Here is a 14421-nt window from a genome sequence, read left to right on the forward strand (position 1 = left end):
TGATGAGGCAGTGGCAGAGGTTTATGAGGAAATTGCGAAGGCGATAGAAGAAAGTGAAGCCGAGTACATTATAGTAATGGGAGACTTCAATGCCAAAATAGGACGTTACCAACCCGGAGATGAGTCCATCATGGGAAAGTTTGGGATAGGAGAGAGAAACGATAGAGGGGACATGCTGCTGGAGTTTGCTGCACAACAAGGACTAGTCATCGCAAACGCCTACTTCAAAAAGAACAAAAAAAATAGATACTGGACATGGGAAAGCCCAGGAGGGAAGTTAAAAAACCAAATTGACTTCATACTTAGCAGCCAGAGAGGAATTGTAGAAGACTGTGGAGTCATCACAAGTGTAGACATTGGAAGTGATCATAGGATGGTCAGAGCAAAGATAGGAAACTAGCAAGGCTATCATAAGAAACAGAAAGAAAAATAAATTGAACATCCACAGACTACGGGAGAGGAGACACGAGTACCAACTTGAATTGAAAAATCGTGTTGCTTGTATAGAGAGTGCAGATATGGATACCATGTATGACCTCATATCCAGCACAGTTATAGAGGTAGCCGATGAAATAGCACCAAGAGAAAGAAAGACTAAACAAACATCTGAGGAGGACAAAGTGATAGAGGATATGGATACGAAAAGAAAGAAACTTCGTGAAGTGGAAGACAAAACACCCCAACAAAAAACTGAATACGCTGAGCTTGTCAAAACAGTGAGAAAGAAGAGACGAGAGAGAAGCAGAAAGAGAAGAAATAAAGAAATTGAAACCATCCTGATGAGCGGAAAAGGACTAAAACAGATTTCAAAACTGAACAGCAAGAAAACCAGAATAAGCAAAATGAGACAAAAGGATGGCAACATCACAACTGATAGAGAAGAAATTCTAGATGTATTGGGTTTTATTATTCAGTTCTGCTACCAAGCAAATGCATGGAGGAGTGGGTCTGGTCATGTCCAAGCACATTCACAAGATTCACACAATGTCTCAAGAGTGTTGAAGCTGTCTCCGAGGGGATACTATTTGTAACATAAAGACATTGCATGGTAACCTCAGCTTAGCATCACCCACCCTCCATCAATGGTCAGCTAACTGGCAAATGCAGTTTAATACAGATAAATGCCACCTGATAAGGTTTACACGCAGACAGAAGGTTATTGATGCCCACTACCATCTTGGAGGCAGCCAACTCTCCTCTGTCAACGAATATCCCTATCTTGGTCTATCATTTTCCACCGATATGTCCTGGCAGAAACACATTGGTAAAATCACCACCAAAGCCAACAGGATGTTAGGCCTCTTGCGGCGAAACCTAAGGAGCTGTCCTGTGAGGATCCGTGAGCAGGCATACATCAGTCTTGTCAGACCCCATTTGGAATACTGCAGCACAATCTGGAGCCCTCACAGTAAAAAAGATATCACCAAAGTGGAAAGCATCCAACGCCAAGCTGCCAGGTTCGTCCTGCAAAGATACCAGCGTAGAGACAGCGTGACCTCCATGTTACAAGAACTTCAGTGGAAATCCCTGGAATGGAGGAGACATGCTGCCAGCTTGGCCATGCTGTACAAAATTCAACACAACATGGTTGCCATCAATGCATCCGACTACCTCGCACCAATGATCACCAGCAGCACCAGAAACTACCACCCAAGCAAGCTAAAGAAAATCACCAGCCGCACTCAGCTCTATGGGAACTCATTCTTCCCGAGGACAGTTTGCCTATGGAACTCCCTCCCAGTTGTGGTACTAACTGCACCAACCCTGGAAGTCTTCAGGGGAGGAGTTTCATCCAGCCTGTAATCATGCTGCTTGGTTTTTACTCGCACTTCATCCAGTTCATCGCACCATTTGAGTTCCAGTTGTCTTCAACTCCAGCACCCTCAATTTTCAAGTTTTTTGTTGGCTGCACCTGTATGTCTAGTCTGCACGTGATCAACATTTCTGCACCCTTGGCATGACGTCCGGAAAGGATCCTGCTGAGTATCGACGTAAACGTAAACGTAAACGTAAACCCAACCCTGTGGCGCCCTTGTTTGGCTGCGTACCGGATTCAGATCGTGTCTCTTGATTTTCAGAGATTTTATCCTATTTTGTGATTGATTCATCTAATTAAGCTTGTACTACGCTTTTGTAACTGTATCAGGACTTGTCTGCGTCTGGAAAATTGCAAAACTGCACACTCAGATCAGATATATGGACTTGAACTGTGTTTTTCGTTTTCGATGAACCATCGCTATTGTAAGCTACTGTACTGATTTCTATGTATTTGCTATTTTATAACTGTTTCAATACACAAAACTTGTGTTTTCGTCCCTTCGATCATAAATCCACTTATGTACGCAAGACCTACCTTATCTACGATACGTCAAGGTGTGATAAACAATCAATATCAACTTGATCGATCAACATGGAAGAACTTTATAATTATGCGCATTGAACATTGCGAGCAAAACATAACGGGGTTGTCGCGCGGGGCGAAATAAACAGCGATAAATCCCTGGTCGCGTCACTGCCCGATCAAGTGAAAGTGATTTTCAACCATATAAGCCACTTTCTGCCTCAATGAAAAGTTTAAAATTTTAAATCCAAAAAGAACAAAGCTACTGCTTCGACATTCTTCTCAGAATTCTTCACCCTTCTTGAGATGAATTCTACTGGAAGAACGCATGTTACCTTCATGGATGATTTTAACTTCCACCTGGTTGACTTGACTGGTCGCGAAGCTGAAGGATTTCGAGATTTGCTAGCCTCTGCTGATCTTGTCCAACACGTCAAGGAAGTCACACATATCGGAGGTCACATATTAGATCTTGTGATCTCGTGTGGATCTGATAACGTTGTATCTAATATGTGGTTGTTCACAAGGGCCTGCCATCTGACCATTATGCTGTTTCTTGCCATTTGGACATCACTCGACCGTTAACTTCAAAGCATGTCTTTAAAGTGTGTAACTACCGTGAAGTTGACTTTGATCGGTTTAGAGCTGAGCTGCGTGAATCTTCTCTGTTCTCTGACATATGAGATGATCCTGACTATCTTGCTGAACAATATGACACCACACTCCGTGATCTTGTTGACAAACATGCTCCTGAAGTAAGGCGTGAAATCACTCTTCGCCCAAACGCACCTATCATCACGAAGTTAGTCAACAGATCGTTCTCCTATGGACGATTCCCTACATCGTTCAAACGTACTCGTGTTGTACCATCCTTAAAGAAGCCAAAATGGGTCGCGAAGTATTAAAAACTATCGGCCCATATCCAACCTCAGCTTCTTGTCCAAACTCGAAGAAAGAATCGCCGCTTCTCAGATCTAAGACTATCTTTCTGGAAACAATCTTTATGCGCATGTCCAGTCTGCTTACCGCAGCTGCCATAGCACGGAATCAGCACTATTCCGGATTCAAAATTTCCGCTGTGCTTTCCGCTGTGGATAGTCAGAAGGTGGCAGTTCTCGTGTTGTTAGACCTCTCTAGCGCCTTCGATACGATTGACCATCGCATTTTCTTGAATCGCCTTAACTCTCGCTATGGAATTGAAGATAAAGCACTTCACTGGTTTACTTCGTACATGGACAATCGCAGCCAGCAATCATTGGTGACAGTGTTTCCGTATCACAACCGTTGGACTTTGGCGTCCCCCAAGGCTCAGTGGTGGGACCGCTATCTTTCATTATGTACACGGCACCCCTTGAGGACATCATCTCTGCTCACGGAATACACTCAATGATCTACGCCGACGACCGACACTCAACTATTCTTGTCTCTCAAGCCATCTGATAGATCACATGCCCTGCCGCTTCTAGAGGAGTGTATCTGTGATGCTATTAAAGCAATGGGCTGTCGCTAATAAACTGATGATGAACGATAGCAAAACCGAAGTCATTCATATCAGGTCGCGTTTTGCTAAGATTCCTGCAATGCCTCCTCTAGCTGTTGGTGCTACGTCGGTCGAGATTACTGACATTGCCCGCAACCTCGGTGTTGCTATGGACGGTCACCTGTCTATGTGCACCCACGTGAACAACATCTGTAAATCTGCTACCATCGCCATCAGGAAGATTGGTCAGATCCGTCCATGCCTTGACCAACATACGACCGAGCGTCTCGTTCACGCGTTTATTACGTCTCGTTTGGACAGTTGCAATTCGTTGCTCTACGGCCTTCCTGATTCGCAAATAATGAAATTGTAGCGGGTGCAAAACACAGCTGCCAGACTCGTTGCCAAGGTCAGAAGATATGATAGTATATCACTTGTTCTTGACGAGTTGCACTGGCTGACAGTTAAGAAACGCGTCATCTTCAAGATACTGCTGTTGACATTTAAAGCGCTGAACGGTCTGGCACCTGCTTATCTCACCGAGCTTCTGTCAACATACTCTCCTGGTCACCGTGGACTCAGATCAAGTACGCAGAATCTTCTGCAACCACCAACTAAGAACTGATCTACGATATCATATGGCTCAAGAGCATTCTGCCATGCTGCTCCTTCACTGTGGAACAATCTTCCCGACCATATCAAGAAATGTAGCTCTGTTGACCTATTCAAACGTGTCCTCAAAACTCATCTCTTCAAACTCAATATTCACGGCTGGAAAATCTAATCATCTTTTGTTCGTGTGTTTCTGACTTTCTCGTCTTGGACTTATGATGTTTTGCTAGAATGTTGTTTTATAATATGCTGTAATTTAAGATTGGTTTTGGGCTCTCGTTTGTGTGTTCTTTGGAGGTTTGTAGACTTTTTAGTACCTATTTTGTGCAATTTTGTTATTGATTGTGATGCGTATGCTTAATTAAGTTGGTGCTTTATATTTTGTTGTAGTTTAAGATATTATTATTATTATTATTATTATTATTATTATTATTATTATTATTATTATTATTATTATTATTATATGCTCCCACTGAGTGCTCAACATCTTCTGACGTTGACAAGGAGGAATTATATTCATCTCTATCTGACCACCTGGATGGTATGAAAAGGCACAACATACATCTTATCCTCGGCGATTTTAATGCCAGAATAGGAACAGATAGTCATCTTTCCCATCCTTGGGTCATTGGTCCATACTGCTACCATGATTCAACCAATGACAATGGTGAGCGTCTGGTTAACAGTTGCCAGGAGTACAGACCGGCCCAGATGAGATTCACCCAACCCAGGAACCGTCTCTGGACTTGGACCCATCCAGCTGGATCAACCCATGCACAGTTAGATCACATTCTAATAAACAGTAAGTGGGTAAATTCTCTCCGCGACTGTCGAGCATACAACTCAGTAGAAGTGGACTCCGATCATCGTATTGTGAGCGTCCGTCTAGCTGCCAGTCTGCGAACAAGCAAAGGAAAACCTTGCAAGAGACCAACATTCAACTGGAAGAAGTTGATACAAAGGAGATTCCAGGTCTTGAGCATGAATGACGCCATAGCCATCTCTGATAGGTATGAGACCTTTGAAACAGCAGCTGAATCTGAAGAATATTCTCAACGCTTCTCATTCGAAGCCAACCGAGAAGATATGGTGTGTGCAAGGAAATAATTAGTCCACGTCTTTTCGCTGGCTGATGTAGCTAGCCAGGGTTTCCTTGAATATATTTGTGTCCTCTATGTTTACTATGTGCTCTGGTAGACTGTTCCAATTGTTTATGGTGTTTGGGAAGAATGAAAAGTTGTAGTAGTTGGTTCTGCCACTTAGTTTCTTGAATGATTTATTATGGTTGAGCCGGGATGAGCTGCGCGTCTGGACCGGCTGCAAGAATGTTCGCGCTGGAATGGCCACCTGACTGCTGTTGATTTTATGCAGCATGGTGAGCCTAGATGTTTCCCGTCTCTCATTGAGTGGTACCCATTCCAGTTTGGTCAGCATTTCTGTCATGCTGCTTGTCCACCTGTAATCTTTGAAAACAAAGCGTGCCCCTCTTCGTTGGATGGATTCAATTTGGTCTACCAGATCCTTAGTGTAGGGATCCCACACCGTGGAGCAATACTCCACGTGTGGGCGTACCAAAGTCTTGAAAGCTGTGGCTCTAAGGTCACGTGGGCAAGAATGGAGATTTCTCCTCACAAATCCAGTTCGTGAAGTTGCTGAGAAAGTTATTGAAAAGCAAGAGCCATGCGGACTGCCAAGTTGGGTATCAGATTCAACCAGACTTAAACTGGAAAGGGATGAATCCAAAAAGCGGTACTCCATTTCAAAGTCTTGTCAAGCTAGAGAAAGATGGAGGAACTTGAACACCAGCTTTAACAACTCCTATAAATCTGACGAGCTTGCTACCCTCAATATTAAGCAGATGGATGACCTGAAGCTTGCCGACGAGATGGGGAATTACACCACCACCTGAAAAATCATACACTCGCTTTCTGGGAAGAACTCAAGCAAAGGAGTAAAAGTCAAAAAGAGGGATGGCACAGCCCCAACCAGTGATCACGAACTCTTGAGGAATGGAAGGAATATTTTAGCTCACTCCTTAACAACGACAGTGGCACAGCAGCTTCAGGCACCAGCTGTAGAAGATCTTCCTATCATCACTGAGCCCCCCAACTCGTGAAGAAGTAGTTGAAGCAATAGCAGCCATGAAGACCAACAAGACAGCAGCATTGGACTGTGCTATAACTGCTGAAGCACTTTAGGGAGGAGGGGATAGCATAATTGATAATGATTCTTGAATTCTGCATGGAAGTATTCTCAACGCTGACACCGCCACGTCAATGGGTCACAAATGTAATCATTCCTCTACCAAAGAAAGGCGACCTCTCTCTCTCATGACAAACTACCGTGGTATTTCGCTTATCCATTGCCGCAAAAGTGTACAACAGGATATGATTGAACAGGATCCGACCTCACATTGATCCTTTACTGAGAAGCAGCCAGGCTGGCTTTAGATCAGGTAGCAGCTGTGCTCAGCAAATACACATTTTGAGGAGGATCATGTAAGGCTTCAAGGAGTACCAAATTCCCTTGACAGTCACCTTCGACTCCATCAACAGATCCGTCATGTTTTCAGTGCTGCGGCATTATGGAATACCAAAGGTTGTGGCAAATGCCATCCAGGTGCTCTACAAGGACTCTAATAGTGCCGTTATGGTAGATGGAAGTATCTCAGAGCATTTCTAAGTAACAACTGGAGTGCTTCAGGGTGATGTGTTAGCACCATTCCTGTTCATTATCCTAGTAGATTACCTTCTGAAGAAATCAACTTCTGGAATTGACGCTGGTATTGTTACCTACCCACGTCGGTCAAGCAGGTATCCTGCTAGGATGCTGAGTGACCTGGATTTTGCGGATGATATTGCCCTGTTGGAATCTTCCACAGCCCGGGCCTAGTCGCAGCTTACTAGGACTGCAACTGCAGCAGCAGATCTAGGCCTTGTCATCAGCGCACCCACGACAGAATATATGACTGCAAACTGTAATGCCCAACCAGCACTTGAAGTCTATGGTAGAACCATCAACCATGTCACAGACTTCAAGTACTTGGGTTCCAAAATGGGTTCTAGTGCTGGAGACCTGAAAAGAAGAACACTAGCCTGGGCAGCTTTCTGGAAACTGGAACGCCTTTGGAGAAGCCCATCCCTGCTAATCGAAACAAAATTCAGGTTGTTTGAGACAACTTGTGTTACTGTCTTTATGTATGAGTGTGAGTCATGGGTAATCACCAAGGACATGGAAAACAAGATCAATGCCTTTGCAACATCTTGCTACAGAGTCATGTTAAACATCAAGCGTGTGGATCGGATTCCAAATAAAACCATCTACAATCTGACCAACACCACTCCACTGGTAGCCAGCGTCAAGATTCATCAACTCAAATTTCTCGGCCATATACTGCGTCTTGAAGACTACGAGCCTGTGAAAGAATACTCCCTTTATATTCCACCGCATGGAAAGAGGAAACCAGGACGGCCACGCACACTGTACTTACAGTATGTCCAGCACCTCCTGGGGGATACTGAAGGGATGCTGTAGCCAAACAAAATTGTTTCGCTTGCCCAAGATCGCAATAGTTGGAGAAAGCTTGCAGTCGCCTGCTCCGCAGCCGACTGATGATGATGATGAGTATCCAAGGGGTAAACATAATCGGAACACTTGCATATCGAGTTAATCTCGTAGGAGGGATACACACATAATTCCATGTAAATGTTTTATGATCTTTTACCGTTTCCGGTGTATCAAATGTCATTTTGGTTTTGAGGACACCTACAAAAATCTGGAAATGGTATCAAAATACATTTGCCCACATTGTAGGTGATTATTCATGATGGGTTTGAAGAAGTTACCATTCAAAGAACTGAAGTTATAAGAGAGGAGGTAGAACTTATTGAATGACCCTCGTGGCAGCTCCTTTAGTCATTTCTTATAACATGTTAGTCCGCCTACGTTTATATATCGCTTCATGAACAACGAAGATCCGGAGCGAAGATCGTGGGTTCGAGGCCCTCTAGCAGCAATGATAAGTAGAATTAGAATTAGAAAATAAGAATTCGGAATAATCAAAACGAAAAACTTGTTCAGAGCTTTCAGGTACTACCCTGATTATATTAAAATAGCTGACGTGTTTGTTTTGGCTATCGGAGAGATCAGAATAGTATCAAATCCGTCGTTATCAGAGTGATATCAGAATGAAAGGTCAGTTACGTGAAGAAACAATCTGATGCCTTTAAGTACATATTGTCATGAGATCATGCATACTCATAGAATAAATATTAAAGTAAATGACTGCTGTCGTCAAAGCGAAGAACATTCATTTGACACACCTGGTAATAGTGAAAACGCAGCAAAATCCTGTATGCTGTGACCATCGTCGCTATATATTGCATATCTGTGTGAATCTGAGTCTACATAAACAGCTACTGCTAGGTATGAACTATTACTAAAGTATCTATATAGTACTTGTTTATAGTAGGCCTTTGTAATAAGTGTCTTTTTTCGCGTTTTTTTTACATGCATGTGCTATTATTTTAGTGTGTGTGGGAGGGGGAGCCAATTTTTTTTGTCCCGTTTGTCAAAGGCCCCATGTCACAGGGTATATTGCCCAAAGTGGTCAGAAATTGTCAAAATAGTATAAAGTTACTCAAAGTTTCACAAACTTGCTTAAAACTTCCTCGAAATCGCGATAAGTTTCACAAACTTGCTTTAAAGTTTCTCAAAATCGCGTAAAGTTATTCAAAGCTTCACAAAATTGCTTAACATTTTTCAAAAGGTTTTCAAAATTACTCAAAATTGCTGCAGCACAATGCCGTCATGACAATGTTGTGCAGCTTGGGGAACTTTACGTAACATTATAAAATGTTGCAAAATTTCAGGCGTTTTTGGAGAATTTTGCCAACTTTGGGCAACTTCCACTGTGATAGTTTGTCCCATTTTTAGTCATTTGAATGACCTTTTATTCTTTGCCGTCCCCATTTTCCACTGTTTAAGGTATCTCATCTTAGGTATCTGATTTAGGTAAGTTGATTGAAAATCCAGTGTAGAAATGTCTTTATAATCATGGCGTCCTTGGAAAAATATACTAAAGAAGCAGCTGAAGAGAGTATTTATTGTGGGACATTAGAGCACATCAGACATATCGAATTGCATTCTGAATACGAAGAATGTCCTTCTGATATCAAATAATTTTGATTTTTTGAAATTCGCAATGAAATACACATTTTATGGCAAATCATTAAAAATTGATATTTTTGATATTTAACAGTACTTGAAGTAAACTTTATAAATCTGATGATTTATACTTAAAGTGTATGTAGGTGGGGTGAAAAGCCGACGATCAATTGAAAATTTTGACCTTTCGTATTGAAGATATGGATTTTTTTTCCCAAAACACCAAAATAAAATAGGTCTTTTGGGAAAAAATCCATATCTTCAATATAAAAGGTCAAAATTTTCAATTGATCGTCGGCTTTTTCCTCCCACATACACTTTAAGAATATATCATTAGATTTATAAAATTTATTTCGAGGACTGTTATATTTCAAAAATTTGAAAAATATCAAATTTTAATAATTTGTCATAAAATTTGTATTATATCGTGAATTTCAAAAAATGAAAATTATTTGATATCAGAAAGACATGCTTCGTATTCAAAATGCAATTCGATACGTCTGATGTGCTCTCATGTCCCACAAAAAATACTGTCGAAACGCCATAAACGCTCATTCTAGATCCCTTAATATTTCACTGTAATTATGTGCTTTATTTCCACAGGAAACGATGGCTACCAATGGTAAGGAATCCAGTCCTTTGAAGGTTATGTTATGGTCCAATCCTCGTACATTATCAACGGTCTTCCTCAAATGTATGAGTTTTGTGGAAGGAACACAATGCATTAATGAGCCTTACGCAGTTGCCCGCGTAGCTGGTCCAGAGAAACCGATTCCATCCGATCCCGAGGAGCTGGCTGCTATGGAGGGGTTCTACGCGCAATATCAGGCACAACTTGCTACTGTTAAAATGGATCTACCAAAAGCTTTCAGTAATGATGATTGTACCTTTCAATGGGTAAAAGATACACTGGAAGCCCCTTACCCCGAGAAGAAGTTAGTGTTCTGCAAGGACCAGGCATTCGGAATTCACGGCAGATTCAACATGCTTCCTGAAGGATATCGCCATACATTCCTTATAAGATCTCCATATAAGATTTACCCTTCCTGGAGGAACGTGACCCTCAACATGATGCCACCTGATGTCATACCACTTATCCAGATGGATCAGCTTCCAGAAGGGGTGATGCCTCCAAAGTTGGGTTTGGGAGAGCTTTACGATCTTCTGCAGTATGTTACAGAAAACATAGATCCCAAGCCTATTGTCATTGATGCTGATGATCTACAAAGCAATCCATCGTCCATTATGCGCCAATATTGTGAAGCTATAGGGATATCATTTCAAGAAAGCATGCTCACTTGGGAAAAAGGAGACGAGATTACGCGAGATTGGATCGCCGCATCGGAATTTTACGCGGCAATAAGCTCGATACCGGCGGATATTATGACGAAGCTTTGAACAGTACATGCTTCCATCCTATCAAGCCTCCACGTGCTGGACATCAATTACCTGAAGATGTGATGCGATGTATTGATAGGGTTATGCCTGTTTACCAAAAGATGTATGAGATGCGTCTACGTCCATGAAATGTTACTTACGTATTCATGAAGTAATCATTAAATTGACTATAGTTTGCCCTGTCATATCGCTCTGCATCATAATTTAAACATGCTAAAGTTACTTTTCACTTTTCATGATTTACAGATAAATGTACGGGCTCCAAACAATCGATGCAATGTTTCAAACTCTAATAAATAAATTCTAGCCTGTATGACGTATCCAATGAGACACTAGGGTCGCATTTGAAATTGTAATTAAAATTGTAATGAACACCGGGGTGCGCAAGATTAGATTTCCAGCGGGCATGAGTACTAAATGAGCAACAAAAGATATTATACGCAATGATCTTGCACAGTTGATGCAACCGAAGCAAATTATCCAAGGCCATGTCACATGGGGGAAAATGGTAAATCACACATATTTAGCATTATTTCTCCTCATTTATCACAATTTTGCAGAATTCAGCAGCCTGTTTTAACAGATTTTGTCGTTATTTTAGGAAATCTGGCTGTTTTTGTGTATCTCCCATTTCCCCCCATGTGACATGGGGCCTTATCCAAACACTGAACTGGAAATTAATAAACCTCCAAGTTGATTGAATATCGCATTGTCGAAACACCTGTTGGCACATGATGTCCTACTAAAATCTAAAACTTGGCCACTTGAGTGCACCTTCCTCACAGTGGGGCCTCCAAATTTTGGCCTGTCCCAGGGCCCCAATAAGGTAACTCCGGCCCTGAATGTGTTGCTATGTAAACTAATATTAATAAGCCTAATACGTTCATATTTTAGATGACCTTGAACAATTAGTTATCTTTGAAGAGCATGATATTCTACTTAAAATGTTCAACCAGGTTCTAAAATAAAAAATGGATTATTTTCTCTATTGCACTTTTTTAACTCACCCTGTATCATGGTTGGCAGTTATTCCCACGAATAAGTAGATTAGATTCGCATTTCGTTCAAGTCACTCTTCCAGTGTATTGTGGTTGATACCAAAGTTTACATTCAATAAAAATCAATGTGTAACAGAATTTCCGTACGCTACAATTTGTCACTTGTTGGATGACAAACATTAGGTTGTGAGCTCTTACGTATAGCCTACGTGTACCAGATATAAAAGTTAACATAAAGACTTCACCGGGGGAGGGGCGGTTGAGCGCCCATAAAAACCGATTTCCCGAGTCCAGACACCTCAATGCGCACCATACTGTGAAAATAGGCCTCGATGGTGACAGTCGGTCGTTTCAAATAATGTTTTGGTATTGGCTGTGGTTTTGATCACGTGGTTTCCTATTATCTCTTGACTGACATCATTACCAATATATATTTGTCTGTACCCTTTGTTAGAAACTTAAAACTGGCAGAAAACCGTTCGGTTTTCATTTCAGTTTGTTACATAATCGTGTGAATGCAGGCAATCAGGTTTGAAGTAGATCAAAGTAGGCCTATACAAAGAAGTCGAATAAGTCAATTTACATTAAGCGTGATTTAGTTTTCGAAATAATCCTAGGCTTATTTCCCTGTGAAAAAATATAGACCATCGAAATATTTCCACCAAGATTACAAAAGAATAGACACTCGAGTGATATATACACTATTACACACTACTTCTTGTGCATATGGCATGCAGGAGGAGAGATAGAAAGTTATATGAGAGCGAAGAGAGCGGGGGAAAGAGTGTGTTTGTTATTTCACGCATTTATCTGGACACATTAATAAAATTCATGAAATTAATAGGATCAGACACAGATCTATGTTTTTGAAGAGTGGCGCTCAAAAAATTTGGCATCGCTCGCAAAATTGGTGGACACAATCTTTTCAAGGTTTTTATATTAAACAAAACAATTCCATGCATACTCATCCCTTCCACTCACAGGATGCCGGTACCGGCTTTTCTTTATTTTTTTTTATCTCTTTCGCCCCTTTCCTTTAGAGGAGCATGCTGGATAAACACTTCAACAAAAATTAAGTTCTCCTTACATTTGACCTTATTTTAACCAAAAATACTTCTGCGATTGAAATGGGTCTTTGCACACTTTATCAGGCCTATCATACCAACACTGACCAAGAAATTGAACCCATCAAGTCAGGGCCGTAGCCAGCTTTCTGGGGGGGGCAAATAAAATTTCAAGGGCACAGTTGAAAACTAGAAGGCTATATATTTGTACACAAATACGGCTATACCCGCATGTTATCGGTTTACACAAACTTACAGTCCTTATTTGCTGAGGACTTAGGTTGCTGTTGTCAGTCTCTCAAATTCACAGTGAAGCTATGCAATTTGATGGATTGAAATTCACAATACGCAATTTGATTAGGGAAAGCTATTCCAGAGGGAGTGTGTAAATTAAATGGAACAGCCATTTCAGAGGGAGTATGTAAATCAAATGGAACAGCTATTTTGGGACCATTTCAGAGAGAGTATGTAAATTAAATGGAACAGCTATTTTGGGACCATTTCAGAGAGAGTATGTAAATTAAATGGAACAGCCAAAGGTATGTAATTTAAAGGGAACAGTCTTAACGCTTCACACATAGTATTTCCAATCACCATCTATAATTATTATTTACACTATTGAAATTCACAATATGCAATTTGATTAGGGGAAAGCTATTCCAGAGGGAGTATGTAAATTAAATGGAACCGCCATTTCAGAGGGAGTATGAAAATTAAACGGAACAGCCTATTTTGTGGCCGTTCCAGAGGGAGTATGTAAATTAAATAGAACAGCCAATGGGTATGTAATTTAACTGGAACAGCCGTAACGTTTATGTTATCTATATTATAATTACGCTATTGTCTGTGAATCTGTTTAGTCCTACGTGTATGGGGTGGGATGGGATGGGTGTTATTAACAATATAATTCTCAGGTGCAATCTGTGTACAAACTCTGCTTTATTTGATGATAAACGGACGGCCCTTTTTTAAGATTTGGGGCCCTGGGTCCCATAATATTTGACTTATGAGGCTCATGTACATATGTTGAAGTATAATTCTCAAGTGCTATCAGTAGACTCAAGCTGGGCACTGTAGCTGCTTTATTTACTGAGTAACGGCTGGCCCTATGTTCTAGCGTTTTGGGCCCTGGGGGCCAATGGTGTGACATATGGGGCTCATATGTACATATAACAATATAATTCTCAGGTGTAATCTGTGTACAAACTCTGAGTTCTAAAGTTGCTTTATTTGATGAAAAACGGCGGGCCTTTACTTTAACATTTGGGGCCGGGGCCCATAATATTTGACTTATGGGGCTCATGTGCGTATGTTGAAATATAATTCTCAAGTGCTATCAGCAGACTCAAGATGGACATTGTA

At 41.2% G+C, this 14421-nt stretch overlaps 1 protein-coding gene across 1 annotated transcript; it reads left to right on the forward strand.

The window, feature by feature from the left end:
• Nucleotides 1–10208: 10208 nt before the first annotated feature.
• On the forward strand, nucleotides 10209–11113 carry LOC140149969 (uncharacterized). The gene has a single exon (XM_072171971.1). It carries the CDS (start codon nucleotides 10209–10211, stop codon nucleotides 10995–10997), a length of 789 nt encoding a protein of 262 aa, XP_072028072.1. The 3' UTR covers nucleotides 10998–11113.
• The last annotated feature ends 3308 nt before the right edge of the window (nucleotides 11114–14421 follow it).

This window comes from Amphiura filiformis, chromosome 4 (genome assembly GCF_039555335.1).
Source record: "Amphiura filiformis chromosome 4, Afil_fr2py, whole genome shotgun sequence".
Lineage (NCBI taxonomy): Eukaryota > Metazoa > Echinodermata > Ophiuroidea > Amphilepidida > Amphiuridae > Amphiura > Amphiura filiformis.